The sequence below is a fragment of the Entelurus aequoreus genome, linkage group LG18 (genome assembly GCF_033978785.1).
Source record: "Entelurus aequoreus isolate RoL-2023_Sb linkage group LG18, RoL_Eaeq_v1.1, whole genome shotgun sequence".
NCBI classification, from domain to species: Eukaryota; Metazoa; Chordata; class Actinopteri; order Syngnathiformes; family Syngnathidae; genus Entelurus; species Entelurus aequoreus.
Window position 1 is genome coordinate 4,022,165 of NC_084748.1, and position 22,049 is coordinate 4,044,213.

Sequence of the window (22,049 nt, forward strand, 5' to 3'; positions counted from 1 at the left end):
ACAAACAACTATCAGAAATGTAGCCAATACTACATACGGATAATTTGTCATGAAACAAAAATAAATTAAATACACAGAAAACATAAGTAAAATAAATTACATGAGCTCAAATATACCTACAAATGAGGCATAATGATGAAATATGTACATACGGCTAGCCTAAATAGCATGTTAGCATCGATTAGCGTGCAGTCATGCACTGACCAATTATTCCTGATTAAATGGTAAATGGGTTGTACTTGTATAGCGCTTTTCTACCTTTTTTAAGGAACTCAAAGCGCTTTGACACTATTTCCACATTCACCCATTCACACACACACATTCACACACTGATGGCGGGAGCTGCCATGCACGGCGCTAACCAGGCCCATCAGGAGCAAGGGTGAAGTGTCTTGCTCAATGACACAACGGACGTGACTAGGATGGTAGAAGGTGGGGATTGAACCAGTAACCCTCAGATTGCTGGCACGGCCACTCTCCCAACTTCGCCACGCCGTCCCATTAACACTCCATAACAAGTCAAAAACATCAACAAAACTCACCTTTGTGCATTCACGCACAGTATAAAATGTTCGGTGGACAAAATGAGACAAAGGAGGAGTGGCATAAAACACGTCTTTCTGTGGCAGCCTCGGAGAAAGTTATTCATGTAAACAAACTGAGTCCCAGTCCACACAACGGTGAGTTCAAGGGCCGCTGAAATTAGTAGGACCAAACGGCGCTCACCAAATACTCTTATCAGTGAACACAAACATATTAAACCGTGGACTTTCTAACAATTAGGAAGGTTTGTGTCATGTTTGTCCTCCTACAGAAACCATATTAAAACAAAAACAAATTTTCACCCCATTTTTTTCCCATTTCCATACATTTTTGAAAAAGCTCCATGGAGCCACCGGGGCGCCGTTAAAGAGCCGCGGGTTGCTGACCCCCGGCCTGGACCCTCATTGCAGATACACAACGTTCACATTCACACACTAGGGACCTTTTTAGTGTTACCAATCAGCCTATCCCCAGGTGCATGAAGGTTCCACAGTACGTGTCCTGAACCCAATTGAGCACCATCCTAAGGCGAAAGGTCATTTTTCTGACGACAGTGAATAGATACTGCATTCCGACTTTTACACTGACTCCTCTGAAGTATATCCAGTCCCGTAAGAAGAAATAATACCATAAGGGCTGTGCTCACCTTTGTGAGAAACTGCCTGATGTTGTAACCCTAACCTTTTGGAAAGTTTCCAAGTACCGTAACAACCGTGTCCGTCTCGCTCTCTCATCCCTGCAGTAACAGCCATAACCAGAAGGTGCAGATGCACATGATGGACCTGATGTGTTCCATCATCATGGAGGGAGATGGGGTCACACAAGAGCTTTTGGACAGCATCCTCATTAATCTCATCCCTGCACACAAGGTGAGTGAATGAATGTTTCTATCCTCTCTCTTGGGTTAGGGTTAGAAAGGTTTTGAATTGAGAATTGATTCTGAATCAAATCGTTACCCCCAAGAATCGAATCGAGTGGTGTGGTGCCCAAAGATTCACAGCCCTGTTGCTTTGCACGGCGCCACAACCTTCACCATGCGGTGTAAGTTGTCTAAAGAGGCCCGAGTCATGCAAAGGTTTTCTTTCCATGAACTTTGCCCTGGCCCACGGTGACCCTTTATCCAAGCTTCTGAGGGGTTTTGGATGCTGACAGGTGGCACGATGATTTCCTTCCATTGTCGTCAGCCATTGTTATTGTGCGCATGCAAATGACGCAAAAACCGCCAGGGCAACAAAATGTAACATAAAGGCAAGTGTTTTGTCCTCTGGCGGCTTGTTGACGGACGTTATTACCCACAACATTCATTTTATGCCGATTAACATCTTATTTCTTGTGGAAGAAAACATATCTAATCTTAAAGAGAATATGAACATGAATGGGAATATTGTGTGAACAAAAATGTAGTCAGTGTTGTGTGTGCTTCTCACCAGAATTGATCTTTGTTTTGTACAGAATCTGAACAAACAAGCGTACGATCTTGCAAAGACTATCCTGAAGAGGACCGTCCAAACCATGGAGATGTGCATTGCAAATGTACGTGCCTGCTATTATTATAACAATAATAATAATACATCTTTGTCGTATTAATTGTATATTCATGAAATGTTTCGCAGATGTTTTGTTGCTCACTTTTTTCTCTCCCTTTTAGTTCTTTAATCAGGTTTTAGTGATGGGAAAGTCTTCTGTCAGCGACCTTTCGGAGCATGTCTTTGACCTCATCCAGGAACTCTTTGCCATTGATCCTTTGCTACTTACCTCTGTTATGCCACAGCTGGAATTTAAACTCAAGGTAAACTTTCTTTCTCTCTCTCACACACATTCTTGTCTTTAGGACCAGCCTTTCTAGTGATATACAGATTTGTATTTACAACATTAATAATTAGAGATGTCCGATATATGCCGATATATGCGTTAAAATGTAATATCGGAAATTATCGGTATCGGTTTTTTATTATCGGTATCGGGTTTTTTTTTTGTTGTTTTTTTTTTTTTTTTAATTAAATCAACATAAAAAACACAAGATACACTTACAATTAGTGCACCAACCCAAAAAACCTCCCTCCCCCATTTACACTCATTCACACAAAAGGGTTGTTTCTTTCTGTTATTAATATTCTGGTTCCTACATTATATATCAATACAGTCTGCAAGGGATACAGTCCGTAAGCACACATGATTGTGCGTGCTGCTGCTCCACTAATAGTACTAACCTTTAACAGTTAATTTTACTAATTTTCATTCATTACTAGTTTCTATGTAACTGTTTTTATATTGTTGTACTTTCTTTTTTATTCAAGAAAATGTTTTTGATTTATTTATCTTATTTTACTAATTTTTTTAAAAAGTACCTTATCTTCACCATACCTGGTTGTCCAAATTAGGCATAATAATGTGTTAATTCCACGACTGCATATATCGGTTGATATCGGTATCGGTTGATATCGGTAATTAAAGAGTTGGACAATATCGGAATATCGGATATCGGCAAAAAGCCATTATCGGACATCCCTATTAATAATATATACATACTATGCAAATATAAAAAAGGTAAGCATTTAGTTAATTCTTTTTGTTGAATTTTTTGTTTGTAATTGCTTTTTAATTTTCATTATTTACTTCAAGTTATTAGAGTATGTCTCTGTATACATATTTTTATTAATTTATTTAATTTCCTACACACATACTCTTCCATATCAGTAGGTGGCAGCCGGTAGCTAATTGCTTTGTAGATGTCGGAAACATCGGGAGGCAGCATCCAGGTAAAAAGGTATCTAATGCTTAAACCAAAAATAAACAAAAGGTGAGTGCCCCTAAGAAAAGGCATTGAAGCTTAGGGGAAGGCTATGCAGGACGAAACTAAAACTGAACTGGCTGCAGAGTAAACAAAAACAGAATGCTGGACGACAGCAAAGACTTACTGTGGAGCAAAGACGGCGTCCACAAAGTACATCCGAACATGACATGACAATCAACAATGTCTCCACAAAGAAGGACAAAAACAACTAAAATCTTCTTGATTGCTAAAACAAAGTAGATGCGGGAAATATCGCTCAAAGGAAGACATGAAACTGCTACAGGAAAATACCAAAAAAAGAGAAAAAGCCACCAAAATAGGAGCGCAAGACAAGAACTAAAACACTACACACAGGAAAACAGCAAAAAAGTCCAAATAAGTCAGGGTGTGATGTGACAGGTGGTGACAGTACACCTACTTTGAGACAAGAGCTATAGTGATGCATGCTTGGTTATGGTTTAAAGACATATCCAACAATTGCGACAACGACTTTTTACTGTCAACTGAGTTTTGTTTTTTAATGATTTCTGCTGGTGGTGTGCCTCCGCATTTTTTTCAACGCAAAAAATGTGCCTTGGCTCAAAAAAGGTTGAAAAACGCTGCTGTAGGTGCTGCGAAAAGGAGACAAAGAGTATCATAGCTGCATGAGTGCCACAGTCGAACAGACCGGAGAGGATTTCTCACCAGAACTCAAATATATGCCCTGTCAGATGTCAAAACCTCATTGGGGAGGAAAAAAGGCTGATACGATATACGTCAAAATGCCAAAAATCAGTGTCGATAATCGGTCGTACCCTAATACAAATAATGCCTAAAAATGTTTTCATTTGCAGAGCAATGATGGGGAAGAGCGTCTGGCTGTTGTACGTTTGCTAGCCAAGTTGTTTGGAGCCAAAGACTCTGAGCTGGCCACACATAACCGGCCGCTCTGGCAGTGCTTCTTAGGACGGTGAGTTGCATGCAGACATACACAAAGTCATGCCACTGAACTGTTTCTCCTGGACGTTCTGAAGTATCTGTACTGGAGCAGTATCAGTTTTACTAAAATGTGTCCCTATCTGTCTCTAAAAAGCTTTTTTTTCCTAACTGTGCAACTAACACTTGTGTAAACAATGCATTGTTCAGCATTATTACACATAGATTGTAAGGCTAGAACAGATTTTATTAGTAGGGATGTGCTGAAAGATCGATTCCTGAGAAAGTATGTGATCACCATTGCTGATTAATGCCTTTCACAAACACTATTCTCCTCTGGCTGACGCTGTATTTATGTTTATTCCCGTTGTATGTCTCCATACTCCGTGTGGAGCCGCTCCCTTACGTTATTAATAGTCACCTCTATTACGGTAAATAAACTGAATTCTTAATATATTAGTATTGTTATCAAGTATTAGGATGAGGCAAAAACATGTTACACACTGAGAGCAAGCAGGAGCAGGCATGCTAACTGATAGGATATCCGCTAAGCTAGCTTGAAACAACAGAAGAAGTTAGTGCTTTGTAAACTTTTAAGAAGTGTATGGAACTGTGTTACAAAAGAAAGTAAGCAGTTATTAACAAGTAGATCAATAAGAGTTAAAGAGGATAATATAAGAGTAACTGTTTGTGCAGCCGGTACACATGTAAGAAGAGGGCGGCTCTATAAATTGGTGGCATCGGCACCAAAAGTAGTATCAGTATGTGACCGATACTAGTGTGATTAGATTGATATTTTCATATTCTCAAAATATTTTTTTTGTTGTTTTGTAAATGTTTACAAACTCGAGGGATAATTCCTTGGACACAAGATGATTTGGGGGGCAAAACAGATTCAAATGGATAGTAGATATTAGTTTTGGATTTTGTTAAATTATTGTGTACTATTGACTTTGTTTTGATCAAACAATTGTATGTACTAAAAGAGAAAAATAACTAGTTACAATATTGTGCTGATATTGTTAAACTGTCAATAGCACTAAGAATATATACATAGTAAAATGTTAATACATGGTATCGGCCGATCTCACTCATGGATTGAAGCAATCCGCAGCATAAATCCTTAAACTGAACATCCCTAGTTTGTATTACTCATGTCATCATATTTCCATGACAGTGACAGTAGTGTAAATGTTCTGCTTATTTGAATAACGTCATTTACTAATCTTAATATAGGCGAGCTGGGAAGACATTTGGAAATTTTCCAGGACAAATATTTGTTCACCCTTTTTCCTTTTTATTCTTTTGCATTTAGTTTATGAGTAACATGTGTTTTTCTCACCAGGTTCAATGACATCCATGTTCCGGTTAGGCTCGAGTGTGTAAAGTTTGCCAGCCACTGCCTCATGAACCACCCAGACCTGGCCATAGACCTTACAGGTGTGACACATTTTGTCTTCTTTGCATACACAGTGCAGGGCTAAAAGTCTCTCGGTGCATGTTTTCTGCTGAATGCATCTTGTCAATCATTTCTTAAAGGGGAACTGCACTTTAGTCCATCATTCACAATCCTAATGTAATACAGGAACACCTATGTTGTTACTATGTAAAGCGCTTTGAGTCTCTAGAGAAAAGCGCTATATAAATATAATTCACTTCACTTCTTATATTCATGCATTCTAACTCATGAATAAACGCTAGCAAAATGGAGCTAATACGATTCGCTCTATTCCATCTACAAACCCCAAAGCAGTGAAGTTGTCGCGTTGTGTAAATGGTAAATAAAAACAGAATACAATAATTTGCAAATCCCTTTCAACCTATATTCAATTGAATAGACTGCAAAGACAAGATATTTAACGTTCAAACTGGAAAACTTTATTTCTTGCAAATATTAGCTCATTTGGAATTTGATGCCTGCAACGTGTTTCAAAAAAGCTGGCACAAGTGGCAAAAAAGACTGAGAAAGTTGAGGAATGCTCATCAAACACTTATTTGGAACATCACATAGGTCAGTGGTCCCCAACCACCGGGCTGCGGCCCGGTACCGGTCCGTGGACCGATACCGGGCCGCACAAGAAATAAAAATAATAATAATACAATTTTTATTTTTTATTTTTTTAGTAAATCAACATAAAAAACACAATATATACATTATATATCAATATAAATCAATACAGTCTACAGGGATACAGTCTGTAAGCACACATGATTGTATTTCTTTATGAGAAAAAAAAAAAAATCCCCCCCACCGGTCCGTGGGACAAATTTTCAAGCGTTGACCGGTCCGCAACTACAAAAAGGTTGGGGACCACTGACATAGGTGAACAGGCTAATTGGGAACAGGTGGATGTCATGATTGGGTATAAAAGCAGCTTGCATGAAATGCTCATTCATTCACAAACAAGGATGGGGCGAGGGTCACCACTTTGTCAACAAATGCGTGAGCAAATTGTCCAACAGTTTAACATTTCTCAACGAGCTACTGCAAGGAATTTAGGGATTTTACGGATCAGAGAATCTAGAGAAATCACTGCATGCAACACTGAATGCCCGTGACCTTGGATCCCTCAGGCGGTACTGCATCAAAAAGCGACATCAGTGTGTAAAGGATATCACCACATGGGCTCAGGAACACTTCAGAAAACCACTGTCAGTAACTACAGTTTGTTGCTATATCTGTAAATGCAAGTTAAAGCTCTACCACGTAAAGCCAAAGCTATTCATCAACAACACCCGGAGACGCCGCCGGCTTCGCTGGGCCCGAGCTCATCTAAGATGGACTGATGCAAAGTGGAAAAGTGTTCTGTGGTCTGACGAGTCCACATTTTAAATTGTTATATCTGGATAGTTCTAGGGTGAAAGTGTAAAAGGCAGCATGTGTGATGGTATGGGGGTGTATTAGTGGCCAAGGTATGGGTAACTTACACATCTGTGAAGGCACCATTAATGCTGAAAGGTACATACAGCTTTTGGAGCAACATATGTTGCCATCCAAGCAACGTTACCATGGACGCCCTTGCTTATTTCAGCAAGACAATGCCAAGCCACGTGTTACAACAGCGTGGCTTCGTAGTAAAAGAGTGCGGGTACTAGACTGGCCTGCCTGCAGTCCAGACATTGAAAATGTGTGAAGGCTAAAATATGAGAAGGGAGACTGTTGAACAACTTAAGCTGTAAATCAAGCAAGAATGGGAAATAATTCCACCTGAAAAGCTTCAAAAATTGGTCTTCTCAGTTCCCAAACGTTTACTGAGTGTTGTTAAAAGGAAAGGCCATGTAACACAGTGGTAAAAATGCCCCTGTGACAACTTTTTTGCAATGTGTTGCTGCCATTAAATTCTAAGTTCATGATTATTTAAAAAAAAACAAAAAACAAGTTTCTCAGTGTGAACATGAAATATCTTGTCTTTGCAGTCTATTCAATTGAATATAAGTTGAAAAGGATGTGTTGTATTCTCTTTTTATTTACCATTTACACAACGTGACGACTTCACTGGTTTTGTGTTTTGTATAAAGCACTCTAGAAACAACTAAAAGCCTCCATCATTGTTTTATTTATATGCTGTAAGTATATATGCAATGTAGTAACATTCATAATAACATGTAATGTTTAAGTATTTTGCTCAAAAGGGTTCATTATGTCTTCTTATTCATATACTTTTTCAAATGTTCTTGTAATCAGACCATATTTTCCGTATATTTAGGTAAAGATTCCATCTAATATACCGAAATATGGTCTGATTACAGGAAAATTTGAAAAAGTGTAAGTATTTTGCTCATTTTAAGCATGCAGCTTTAGTGAAACACTAAGCATCATGTAGCAATATAGCTAAATGCTAAACAAGAAATACAAACGGTGAACATACTTAAACAATTACTTACTGTACAATGTCTGCTTCACTGGGATGCCGACTGACGGGATGTTCTCGGTTCACAACCTTCTATTATCCAGGTGAGAGGCATGATTTATAATCTAGAACAGACCTGGGCAAATTAAGGCCCGGGGGCCACATGCGGCCCGTGAAGCTTTTCAATCTGGCCCGCCGGACATTCCCAAATATTTTTTTAAAGATTTTTAAGATGGAAAATGTAGCTGTCATTATGATGTGCAGTGATGTTTTCTAATGACCGCAAGTCTTGAACTATACAAAGTATTTCAATGGTTGGAATCTGCGCTTTTGGATGATATACCAGTTACTATGGTAATCTAATTACTTACTATGGTCATCTAAGTAGTTACTGTGGTAATCTACGTCACAGCAGCTCAGACGAGGCACCAAGCAGTGTGGGTAGGAAGCGTTTCCACGGACGCGGAAGGAGATTTTCACAACAAAGTTCTAAAGCTTAGTGATATATCAGATTGTAGGTGGGTTTATTTAGTACCCTTTGCGTTCATATTTCACTGGTTGTTGCATTTTTGTCGCGTTTCACTCGATTGTAAAATATGTCTATCGAAAGGGGGTGTGACATTCATATTTTGTCAATATTCTGTGTTTTATCGTTCATAGAAAAATTTAAAATTCCATTACGTTTTTTAAGGCGGTCTGTCATAACGTTTTTAGCATTCAATCAGACATTGTTGTGAGGTTTTGTATTAGTGTTACTAAAAATAGATATACCAGCCCCCAGACACATTTTTTTCTCTAAATGTGGCCCCTGAGTCAAAATAATTGCCCAGGCCTGATCTAGAATAACTTTCACCAACTCAGAGGCGATGCAGCAGCTCAGTATGTCAATATAGCAGCATAAGCTAGTTAGCTCTCTGTGATCACGGCGCTGCTCTAAGTAGTTAGCGCTTATAATATCGCTCATACTTGGTTAATATTTAGGTCACGACATGTAAATAGAGTAATGTTGGGATCTGAGCCAAGGATGTCGTTGTGGCTTGTGCAGCCCTTTGAGACATTTGTGATTTAGGGCTATATAAGTAAACTTTGATTGATTGATTGATTGATTGATGTTGTTGGTGGTTGTTAGAGTGCTTTTGTGGGCGAAATTACTCCCAACAGCTGCATTGTTAGCCACTTTGTAATTGTTGTATTTTACAATTTGGAATACATTAAAAAAAAGAAAAACATTTGTTTTTATCTTACAAAGGGATTATAAATGATCGGCAAAAATCAAGTACAATTGCCGTTTAACGCCTCCTATGAACTAATCACTTCCTCACTTCCGTTCTCCGATCTCTTTAGAGTTTTTGAAGGTGCGTTCCCACGACCCCGAGGAAGCTATTCGTCACGATGTCATTGTCACTATCATCAATGCTGGGAAAAAGGACCTTAACTTGGTCAATGATCAGCTGTTGGCTTTCGTAAGAGAGAGAACTCTGGACAAGAGGGTGAGATGATTAGAAGAAAAAAGGAGGGAAAAGAAAGACTCATCTTAATTTTAGCATCCTCCCACACCAAACAAGAATATGCATTTTCCTGATGTGTGTTTGCCTTGCTCCTGCCAGTGGCGAGTGCGCAAGGAGGCTATGATGGGCCTGGCTCAGCTTTATAAGAAATACTGTTTGCACCACGAGGCTGGGAAGGAGTCTGCCCTGATGATCAGCTGGATCAAAGACAAGCTGCTGCACATCTACTACCAGAACAGCATTGACGACAAGTGAGGAGACTCTATTGAAGTTCACTAATGAAAAAGAACACAAGTGAAGCTCTTCACCTCTCTCCTGCAGGTTACTAGTGGAGAAGATCTTTGCCCAGTTCATGGTCCCTCACAGCCTGGAAACAGAAGAAAAGATGAAGTGTCTCTATTACCTATATGCCTGCTTGGACACCAATGCTGTCAAGTCAGTAACTAATCTGGATTACATTTCTATTTTTTTATGACAAATTGGAACTTAAAAAATCAAGTAACAATTATTTCAAATAGTCGACTCGGCAGCAATTCAAAAGATTATTACTTATGATCTGCTGTACACGTTTGAGTTGAACGTTGAGTCCACGTCGAATTACAAAGGCTTCTAGTTTAGCTGCTGATGTATGCGGTAACATAGTGCATCAATTACAGTTGCATTATTTTCTCAGTACTATGTTACCGTATTTTTCGGACTATAAGACGCACTTAAAATTCTTTCATTTTCTCAAAACTCGACAATGCGCCTTATAACCCGGTGCGCCTAATGTATGGAATAATTCTGGTTGTGCTTACCGACTTCGAAGCAGTTTTATTTGGTACATGGTGTAATGCTAAATTTGACCAGTAGATGGCAGTCACACATAAGAGATACGTGTAGACTGCAATATGACTCAAGTAAACAACACCAACATTTTATATGTTCCATTGAGAATGTAGAACATTACACACGGTGCTTAAAAATCTATCAACATTTTTTAGTAGGACTTTGGTAAGCTATAAATCCGCACCGCTTGATGGATTGTACTGGGCTTCAACATAGGAGTATTATTATGGTGTGTGTATAAGGTAAGACATTATCTGGCGTTTTGTTTTGCGATATTACACAAAAAACAACTTTTCTTACCTCCTGCTGATCTGTATTTGGGATCTGCATAAGTCCTGAAAAATTGTGCGCGTCCGCCTTTGTAGTCGACAATCTTCTTCTTTTTCTCTATCTTCTTATGTGACATTCATCCTCCACTGTTGCTATTTCTAATATAAAGTAGTGTAAAGTTCTTACTTATATCTGTCAGTAGACTCGCCATGAAAGCACTAAAACATACCGGTGTAGTGAGTTTACATTATTCACCCAAGGAACTTTAGTTATTAGAGAGTTCCGGTCGGACGCTTTTCACGGGACACGTTGTTGTTTCCGGATGAGGACATGCTGCTCCGTTATTGATTGAAGTAAAGTCTGAATGTCATTAAAACAGTCAGCTCCATCTTTTGACACTTCTTCCACTCCCGTCCTTGAACGCTACACCGCTACAACAAAGATGACGGGGAGAAGACGCTGTCGAAGGTGAGCCACGTAAATAAGACCCGCCCACAAAACGGCGCATCCTGAAGCGGCTGTCAGGAAGCGGCTTGAAGATGATGTGTAAAACATCATCTATGCAACATTTTGAGCAAAGAACCACCATTACATGTTATGTAGACCACAAGGAAGTATTTTACATTTAGAAAATAATAATAATAATAATATGACTCCTTTAATGCGCCCTATAATTCGGTGCGCCTTATATATGGAAAAAGATCGAAAATAGACCATTCATCGGCAGTGCGCCTTATAATCTGGTGCGCCCTACGGTCCGGAAAGTACGGTAAAAATGAACATTCCTGGCGGTCTAACAATCAAAATTTTATCGAGGAACTCGTCAAAGAACAAATCTTTGCTGATGGATTTTTATAAATTTACATTTGAGGCTGAGCATTTTGATAAACAATCGACAGCATTTTAAATGATCAGGGAATTGGAGGTGTGTCTTTTTCATATAAAAACTTGATACAGCTGCACTGAACATTGAGCAACCAGGACAACGACATGTGCCTCTGTTGTCATGCTACATTTGACAAGTTCTATTTTTTTTAATGGTTAGCCATCACTTGGAAAAAGCTAAATTCTAATTCAGCTAACAATCTGGCTGACATCTTGTGACGTACATAAAAGTATCAAATTACGTGTATTGTTACTGACTTGTCTGTTTATTCTTACTAGGGCTTTGAATGAGATGTGGAAGTGTCAGAATATGCTGCGAGGCCTGGTTAAAGAGCTGCTTGACCTCCACAAGCTGCCGGCGGTACGTTGACTACTTTTAGATACAAATGTCAGCCTGTTTGTGACCATCTTCTTCTCCGTAGTCTGAGGCCAACAGCACTGCCATGTTTGGGAAGCTGAACAACATAGCAAGTAAGTTTTATAATATAATCTTCTTCTGCATGGCACCCATTTTATTTTGTGCATTTTCAGAAAACCTGCCAGATGCAGGGAAAGCTCAAGATTTCATGAAGAGGTTCAACCAGGTTCTTGGTGAGGATGAGAAGCTCAGAATCCAGCTGGAGGTGCTCATCAGTCCGACTTGCTCCTGTAAACAGGCCGAGATCTGTGTGGTGAGAAAACACCAAACACTGTTGCATCTTATTACCGTATGTTCCGGACTATAGAGCGCACCCACAACATTTTAAAAGACATAAATATTTTCCACATAAAAGCTGCACCTGACTAAGCTGCAGATATATAGATTGTGAAAATCATTATTTACACAGAAAAGTCTATTTACTGTACATACCGGTACTTCAATTGTTTCCAATTGGTGTCTGTAACACAGCAGTAAAAAGGCTGATCTAACAAAACAGAAGTCAACGTCATGGACCCGTTAGCTGCGGAAGCTAGCTCTCCAATCTGCTAAACAGGCTTGGTGAATGTACTGAGGAATTTATGAAAATAATACCATTGTAAGTTAATTTTTAATTTTTTAATTTAGCCTTTATTTAACCAGGTATAATCCCATTGAGATCAAAGATCTCTTTTCCAAGGGAGACCTGGCCAAGAGGGCAGCAGCAAGGTTACATTAAAAACAGTAAACAACACATAAAACATCGAATTTACAAAACTTGCTCACATAACACATGTGCATACAGACAAGGTAGACTGCAGTCCTTTCACAGAAGCTTTAAACTCATTTAATGTAACAAGGGTTTGAAGTTGAAGATTTGATTGTAGGTTATTCCAAGCCTTCGGTGCTGAAAACCTAAATGCTTTCTTGCCCAGTTCAGTTCTTACTTTGGGGATGACAAATTGCAGAACATTAATTGAACGAAGATTGTGACTTCCTTGTTTCTTTGTAAAAATACAAGACAGATAAGATGGGGTGATACCCAGAATAGTTTTGTAGATGAACACATACCAATGATTGAGGCGTCGAGCACATAAAGACGTCCAGTTAACCATTGAGTATAACACAATGGTGAGTAAGTTGGTGATGAATCTCAGTGCCCCGTGGTACACACTATCCAGCTTGTGGAGACAACCAGCAGTAGCATTAATGTACAACACATCTCCATAGTCAATAACAGATAAAAAGGTTGTTTCCACCAATTTCTGTTTCACAGTAAAAGAAAAGCAAGACTTGTTTCTATAATAAAATCCCAGTAAAAGTTTCAGTTTTTTTTACAACATACTGAATGTGCTCCTTAAAAAACTCAAGTGGTCATCAATTAAAAATCCTAAATATTTAAAAGATACTAACACAATTTGTTGCCCATTTCTTGTAAAAATGTTCTCACACAGTTTTGATTTTACAGTTTTTGATTGTGTGGGTTAATAATACTAACACACACACTTGTAAACATGTTAGCATGTTAGCTAATGACGCTAGCTTCATCACATTTCAATAGCGCGGACTAGAGATGTCCGATAATATCGGCCGGCCGATATTATCGGCCGATAAATGCTTTAAAATGTAATATCGGAAATTATCGGTATCGTTTTTTTAATTATCGGTATCGTTTTTTTTGTTTTTGTTTTTGTTTTTTTTATTAAATCAACATAAAAAACACAAGATACACTTACAATTGGTGCACCAACCCAAAAAACCTCCCTCCCCCCATTTACACTCATTCACACAAAAGGGTTGTTTCCTTCTGTTATTAATATTGTGGTTCCTACATTATATATCAATATATATCAATACAGTCTGCAGGGGATACAGTCCGTAAGCACACATGATTGTGCGTGCTGCTGGTCCACTAATAGTACTAACCTTTAACAGTTAATTTTACTCATTTTCATTAATTACTAGTTTCTATGTAACTGATTTTACATTGTTTTACTTTCTTTTTTATTCAAGAAAATGTTTTTAATTTATTTATCTTATTTTATTTTGTTGTTTATTTTAAAAAAAGGACCTTATCTTCACCATACCTGGTTGTCCAAATTAGGCATAATAATGTGTTAATTCCACAACTGTATATATCAGTATCGGTATCGGTTGATATCGGTATCGGTAATTAAAGAGTTGGACAATATCGGAATATCGGATATCGGCAAAAAGCCATTATCGGACATCCCTAGCGCGGACAAATATGCAGGAGAACACTCCCACGGACATCCCACATGGGACGGTTTGGTAAGGAAGAATTGTTTTAGTTATATTATAAAACTTACAAGCGTTGCTTGGAGTGATGAATGAAGAATCCCTTCAAGCAGAAACGCTATGGACAATTTTACTTTTGCTTTGAGGCAAAACAAGAAGTACTTTTTCAACTCGCAGCACCTGCAGTGAGTGGACTCGTCCAAAAGATGGCGCCATAGAACAAACCATTTCAGTCGTCTGCTTGGTTTAATGAAACTGTTGAACACAAAACATCATGGCAATTAGCGGGGAAAAAATCCATGAATTAGCCGCAAACCTTTCACAAGCCGCAGGGTTCAGAAGTGTAGGAGAAAAAATAGCAGCTTTTAGTCCAGAATTTACGGTAAGTCTAATCAAAACACAGACTTGCAGAAAGTCACAGTAATCAAGATGTTATCTTACAGGCCAACGTACGAGATGAACCTCAATCATTTTGTATTTCCTCCACAGAGGGAGATCACTCGCAAGTTAACTTTCCCCAAGCAACCCACCAATCCCTTCTTGGAGATGGTCAAGTTCCTGCTTGAACGCATCGCCCCTGTGCACATAGACTCCGAGGCAATCAGGTCTGTCAAGTTCACTTTGAACAGTTTGTATTAAGTGGTATAAAAGCAGCACTGCATGGTGAATATATGTAAATATGAGTGTGTACACTTTATCTCATTGTGTAACACTACTGGTTTTTCCTCATTCATTGAGACACCTTGTGGTTGCAAAGTGCAACTGCAGCATCAATTACGTTTCAAGTTTAACCCTTTATGCATAATGGAAAAAACACCATAAGGCAGGGGTCGGCAACCCACAATGTTGAAAGAGCCATATTGGACCAAAAAAACAAATTCAAATCAAATCAAATCAACTTTATTTATAAAGCACATTTAAAATTTACCACAGGGGTAGCCAAAGTGCTGTACAATGGGCAGGTTAAAAATAATACGAGAACCGAGCAAACACAACACAACACAAACAGAACACGATAAAAAATAAATAAATAAAATATAAAAACAGGTTCACAGAAGGTGTATTATGGGGCGCCATTGCAGGATGGATATCACTCAGTGTTAAAAGCCATGGAATAAAAGTATGTTTTTAAGAGAGATTTAAAAACAGGAAGAGAGGAGGCTTGTCTAACACTCAGAGGTAGGTTGTTCCAGAGCTTGGGAGCAGCAGCAGCGAAAGCTCTGTCACCTCTAAGCTTCAGCCTTGTGTCCGGGACCGTCAGTAGCAGCTGATCGGCTGATCTTAGGGATCGGGTGGGGCAGTAAGGCTGAAGGAGGTCGGAGAGATATGTTGGCGCGAGGTTGTTTAGACATTTAAAAACAAATAAAAGGAGTTTAAAATTGTCTGGAGCCGCAAAAAATTAAAAGCCGCATTTAAGTCTTATTAGGCTCCAGCACCCCCTGCGACCCCGAACAGGACAAGCGGTAGAAAATGGATGGCTGGAATGAAAGTAACACATGATGTGTCTATATTAGCTATATTAGCCTACTATCAAAATGACTTTAAAAGTCTTATATTAGTGTTATAATGAAGTCAACACATGATATAAGTGTCTATATTAGTTATCAGAATCAGAATAGTTTTATTGCCATTGTTTGAGAACGGGTTCACAAACTAGGAATTTTTCGTGGTGCAATCGTGCAACATATAACACATATAACACATATTTGGTAATAAAAAGAGCTGTAACTGAGCTATCAGATCATGTTATAGACTTAGAAGGAATTCAAGGAGCTACTGTTAGGAGTTATTGTTCATTTGCCTGATATTAGCCTACTATCAAAATTACTTTAAAAGTCTTATATAAGTCTAATAATGAAGACAGCACATGATGTGTCTATATTAACTATATTATCCTACTATCAAAATTACTTTAAAAGTCTTAAGTGTTATAATGAAGACAACACATGATGTGTCTATATTAGCCTACTATCAAAATGACTTTAAAAGTCTTATATAAGTGTTATAATGAAGACAACACATGATGTAAGTGTCTACTATTAAACATTACTTTAAAAGTCTTAAATAAGTGTTATAATGAAGACAACACATGATGTAAGTGTCTATATTAGATATAATAGCCTACTATTAAACATTACTTTAAAAGTCTTATATAAGTGTTATAATGAAGGCAATACATGATGTAAGTGTCTATATTACATCACCCTTGCCCCCGGTGCCGCTCACACCGGTGAATGAATGATGAATGATAGGTGGTGGTCGGAGGGGCGTAGGCGCAAACTGGCAGCCACGCTTCCGTCAGTCTACCCCAGGGCAGCTGTGGCTATGAAAGTAGCTTACCACCACCAGGTGTGGATGAATGATGGGTTCTCACTTCTCTGTGAAGCGCTTCGAGTGTCTAGAAAAGCACTATATAAATCTAATCCATTATTATTATTATTATTATTATTAACTGTAATAGCCTACTATTAAAAATTACTTTAAAAGTCTTATATAAGTGTTATAATGAAGTCAACACATGATATAAGTGTCTATATTAGCTATAATAGCCTACTATTAAACATTAATTTAAAAGTCTTATATAAGTGTTATAATGAAGGCAACACATGATGTGTCTATATTAGCTATATTAGCCTACTATCAAAATGACTTTAAAAGTCTTATATATGTGTTATAATGAAGGCAACACATGATGTGTATATTAGCTATATTAGCCTACTATCAAAATGACTTTAAAAGTCTTATATAAGTGTTATAATGAAGGCAACACATGATGTAAGTGTCTATTAGCTATAATAGCCTAATATTAAACATTACTTTAAAAGTCTTATATAAGTGTTATAATGAAGACAACACATGATGTGTCTATATTAGCTATAATAGCCTACTATCAAAATGACTGTGTCGCAGGCTGAAGCAAATCTTTGTTGACAGAAATGTTGAAATGTAATATTTATTCTACACATTTTTACATTAGAAAGCATTAGTAAATAAGAGGCTACTCAGAAGGTGAGATAACTCCTGGAAATGACTGTCTTAGAATGGCCAAAGGTATAGATGTGTGTGTCCAAGTTAAAGGAAACTGCAGGCTGTCTTCTTCTAATGGATTTATTACAGTCTTTGGCAAGCTAGGTAATGTTTGCTGTGGTCTGGAACAACATGACACACAAACGACTATCAGAAACATATTATATATATATATACATATTGCATAATGATGCAATATGTACATCCAGCTCGCCTGATTAGCACTCCACACAAGTCAATAACATCAACAAAGCGCACCTTTGTGCATTCATGCACAGCATAAAATGTTTGGTGGACAAAATGAGACAAAGAAGATTTTACATGTAAACAAACTGTTGCATCACAGTCCACACTTTGGTGAGTTCAAGAACCGCCCCAATACTCTCATCAGTTAAACATAAACACAAACATATTAAACAGTGGTAGTTCTAACAATTGGGAAGGTTTGTGTCATGTTTGTCCTCAAACAAAAAACATACTAAAACAAAAAAATGATTCCCCTCCCCCATTTTTTTCTATTTTCAATCCTTTTTTAAAAATGCTCCAGGGAGCCACTAGGGCGGCGCTAAAGAGTCGCATGTGGTTCGCTGACCCCCGCCCTAAGGGAAGGCAACCCTGTGGGTTTATAATGTTATTGTCAGACAGCGATCACAAATGAAAACAGTTATTTTATCTTGTCATAGCCAACATTGCTTTGTGCTTTTTTTAGTGCTCTGGTCAAACTGCTCAACAAGTCCATTGAGGGCACGGCGGATGACGACGAGGAGGGTGTTACCCCTGATACAGCCATCCGCTCAGGCCTGGAACTACTGAAAGTACGGCATATCTGTCTAATGGTTGTGAGTGTTCAATAACGCTTCCTGTGTGCTCTGATTTAGGTCCTGTCCTTCACCCATCCCACAGCGTTCCACTCGTCAGAGACCTACGAGTCTCTTCTCCAGTGTCTGAAGATGGAGGACGACAAAGTGGCCGAGGCAGCGATCCAGATATTCAGAAACACCGGGCAAAAAATCGAAACAGAACTTCCCCAAATAAGATCGTGAGTGCTGTTTGATGTCTTACCGTACTGACTTATAGGGACCTATTTTGCAAAACCAACTTTGCCTACGTATTGGTACCTGAATTTGGGATCTGCATAAGTCCCAAAAATCAAACAATCTTGCCTTCCTTCATACTTCCTCCAAACCAGCCCAATTTGTGGCGTTTTTCCCATTTGGGACATCAGCGGATATCTCCAAATGCGGCATAGCTCGGTTGGTAGAGTGGGCGTGCCAGCAACTTGAGGGTTCCAGGTTCGATCCCCGCCTCCGCTATCCTACTCACTGCTGTTGTGTCCTTGGGCAAGACACTTTACCCACCTGCTCCCAGTGCCACCCACACTGGTTCAAATGTAACTTAGATATTGGGTTTCACTATGTAAAGCGCTTTGAGTCACTAGAAAAAAGCATTATATAAATATAATTCTCTCCACTTCACAAATATGGTATAAATTTACCTTAAGTGCTTTGTGCGAAGCGGCTATTGTAGTCCGCGTTGTAGTTCCTTTTTCTCTATTCTCTTGTTGTGGGGCAGACTGGCTCGTACATGCACATGCACATGCACATGCTTCCTCCACTGTTTGCATTTCTAATACAAAGTAGTGTATAGTTCTAACTTGTATCTGTTAGTAGACATCAGCAGCTATCTCCAAATGCGGCATAGCTCGGTTGGTAGAGTGACCGTGCCAGCAACTTGAGGGTTCCAGGTTCGATCCCCGCTTCCGCCATCCTACTCACTGCCGTTGTGTCCTTGGGCAAGACACTTTTACCCACCTGCTCCCAGTGCCACAAACACTGGTTTAAATGTAACTCAGATATTGGGTTTCACTATGTAAAGCGCTTTGAGTCACTACAGAAAAGCGTTATATAAATATAATTCTCTCCACTTCACAAATATGGTATAAATTTACCTTAAGTGCTTTGTGCGAAGCGGCTATTGTAGTCCGCGTTGTAGTTCCTTTTTCTCTATTCTCTTGTTGTGGGGCAGACTGGCTCGTACATGCACATGCTTCCTCCACTGTCTGCATTTCTAATACAAAGTAGCGTATAGTTCTAACTAGAGATGTCCGATAATATCGGCCGATATATGCGTTAAAATGTAATATCGGAAATTATCGGTATCAGTTTTTTTATTATCGGTATCGTTTTGTTTTTTTTGTTTTTTGTTTTTGTTTTTTTTTTTTGTTTTTTTTTTATTAAATCAACATAAAAAACACAAGATACACTTACAATTAGTGCACCAACCCAAAAAACCTCCCTCCCCCATTTACACTCATTCACACAAAAGGGTTGTTTCTTTCTGTTATTAATATTCTGGTTCCTACATTATATATCAATATATATCAATACAGTCTGCAAGGGATACAGTCCGTAAGCACACATGATTGTGCGTGCTGCTGCTCCACTAATAGTACTAACCTTTAACAGTTAATTTTACTAATTTTCATTCATTACTAGTTTCTATGTAACTGTTTTTATATTGTTGTACTTTCTTTTTTATTCAAGAAAAGGTTTTTAATTAATTCATCTTATTTTACTAATTTTTTTAAAAAGTACCTTATCTTCACCATACCTGGTTGTCCAAATTAGGCATAATAATGTGTTAATTCCACGACTGCATATATCGGTTGATATCGGTATCGGTTGATATCGGTATCGGTAATTAAAGAGTTGGACAATATCGGAATATCGGATATCGGCAAAAAGCCATTATCGGACATCCCTAGTTCTAACTTGTATCTGTTAGTAGACATCAGCAGCTATCTCCAAATGCGGCATAGCTCGGTTGGTAGAGTGACCGTGCCAGCAACTTGAGGGTTCCAGGTTCGATCCCCGCTTCCGGCATCCTACTCACTGCCGTTGTGTCCTTGGGCAAGACACTTTTACCCACCTGCTCCCAGTGCCACAAACACTGGTTTAAATGTAACTCAGATATTGGGTTTCACTATGTAAAGCGCTTTGAGTCACTAGAGAAAAAGCGCTATATAAATATAATTCACTTCACTTCACTAGACTCGTTATGGAAGCGCTAAAACTACAACAAAGATGGCGGTGAGAAGACTGTCGAAGTGGAGGCACATAATTAAGACCTCTCTGTGAGTTGGCTCGCTGCAGTCAGACAAATTTTAGAACTGTCTACATTACTTTATTTACAATAAATACATTGATTATCAATTATTGATGTTTACTAATCGTCTGTCCGAATTGCGATGCATCTAAAATTCGATTATTTCCCCCACCCCTAAAAAGTATACATATCTGGTCTTTTAAAAAAATGTTGCTAGGGTTGTAAGAATAAGTGTAATTTGAACGACTAATTTTTGATCAAATAAAAGTGAAACTTGTTTTGTATTTCTTTAAAAAGTAGGAAAAAAAATAGTAATTTCAAATTTTTTTATTTACTTTGAGGACAAACGGCCCTGTTGGAGTTAAATGTTTTTCCTACCAATATTTGATTCATTGCGTCCATCAGGACGCTGATTCCCATCCTGCATCAGAAGGCCAAGAGGGGGACGCCTCACCAGGCCAAGCAGGCTGTGCACTGTATCCACGCCATCTTTAACAACAAGGAAGTGCAACTGGCTCAAATATTTGAGGTAAAGGACTGTTAACTGACACTTTTTTTTCCTTCAGAAAGTCAGTCTAAATGGGCTCTTTGTCCTTCGTACCGCAGCCTCTGTCACGGAGTCTAAACGCGGACGTCCCCGAGCAGCTCATCACGCCCCTCGTGTCACTGGGTCACATCTCCATGCTGGCCCCAGATCAGTTTGCCTCGCCCATGAAATCCATAGTGGCGAACTTTATCGTCAAAGACCTGCTTATGAACGACAGGGTGCGTGCCAGTCCAGTTGCAGGATGTATTTAATGGCTGATTGTTGAAAAGAATACAATGTCACTTTTGTGTGTGCTATTCCATATTTTAGTCGGTGGGGAACATGAATGGAAAGCTGTGGACCCCTGACGATGAAGTTTCACCTGAAGTCCTGGCTAAAGTGAGACCACACACACACCTAAAAGTTTACAACATTGTATTTTGCACAATTCCATACGATCTGGTTCATGAGATGCATTAGAACAAGGGTGTCCAAAAAGTGGCCGGCGGCACATTCTAAAAACATTACTACCAAAAAAAGAAATAAAAAGAGTGGAATAAAAGAGCTAACAGGTAAAATAGAACAAGAAAAAGTTTCATTAGCGACTTTAATGACACAAAGCTGCCATGCAGGCTGTTTTTTTTGTCTTTAAAACAGTAATAATGAATTAAAATCAATGTTATGAATTACTGACTTATTCAAGGCTCTAATTACTTAATGTCATATTCCACTTTTAAATATTTTTTGGTGAGAATATCGCATATTTGTGTTTGTGTCAAGTTCAAACACTGATGACATCTATTAAACAGACGAGAAGCAAGGAATCATGCAGAGACAGAGTTAAATTTTACTCATGAGGAGAGACGTATTGGGCTGTACACTTACAGGGTTTCCCACACATTCATTTATTTGTGGCGGCCCGCCACGAAAGAATTACGTCCGCCACAAATAAAAAAAAATAAAAAAAATTTAAAAATTGTTTTTTTTTGTTTTTTTTTTTTGTCCTCTCCAGCTTCTCAGGCAAATCATATAGTAGATGTAGATGCCCATATCGGCTGTTCAGATTTACTTTACAAAAGAGAAGTGTAGGATACTTCTCTTGTTGCCTTATTTGTATTTGACTTTATTAAATGTACCGTAT

The 22,049-nt window shown here is 38.6% G+C and overlaps 1 protein-coding gene across 2 annotated transcripts in view; it reads left to right on the top strand.

The window, feature by feature from the left end:
* Window positions 1-22,049, top strand: part of pds5a (PDS5 cohesin associated factor A) — a 64,994-nt gene that overhangs the window by 20,941 nt on the left and 22,004 nt on the right. For both annotated transcript variants that reach the window (XM_062026312.1, XM_062026311.1), the window contains exons 6-22: window positions 1,286-1,412; window positions 1,996-2,076; window positions 2,192-2,332; window positions 4,171-4,286; window positions 5,598-5,692; window positions 9,448-9,593; window positions 9,711-9,862; window positions 9,933-10,046; window positions 11,874-11,955; window positions 12,017-12,065; window positions 12,126-12,265; window positions 14,740-14,855; window positions 17,987-18,092; window positions 18,156-18,316; window positions 20,788-20,911; window positions 20,989-21,147; window positions 21,239-21,307. In XM_062026312.1, the coding sequence (XP_061882296.1) occupies window positions 1,286-1,412; window positions 1,996-2,076; window positions 2,192-2,332; window positions 4,171-4,286; window positions 5,598-5,692; window positions 9,448-9,593; window positions 9,711-9,862; window positions 9,933-10,046; window positions 11,874-11,955; window positions 12,017-12,065; window positions 12,126-12,265; window positions 14,740-14,855; window positions 17,987-18,092; window positions 18,156-18,316; window positions 20,788-20,911; window positions 20,989-21,147; window positions 21,239-21,307 (1,978 nt within the window). The remainder of the gene's footprint in view (window positions 1-1,285; window positions 1,413-1,995; window positions 2,077-2,191; window positions 2,333-4,170; window positions 4,287-5,597; window positions 5,693-9,447; window positions 9,594-9,710; window positions 9,863-9,932; window positions 10,047-11,873; window positions 11,956-12,016; window positions 12,066-12,125; window positions 12,266-14,739; window positions 14,856-17,986; window positions 18,093-18,155; window positions 18,317-20,787; window positions 20,912-20,988; window positions 21,148-21,238; window positions 21,308-22,049) is intronic.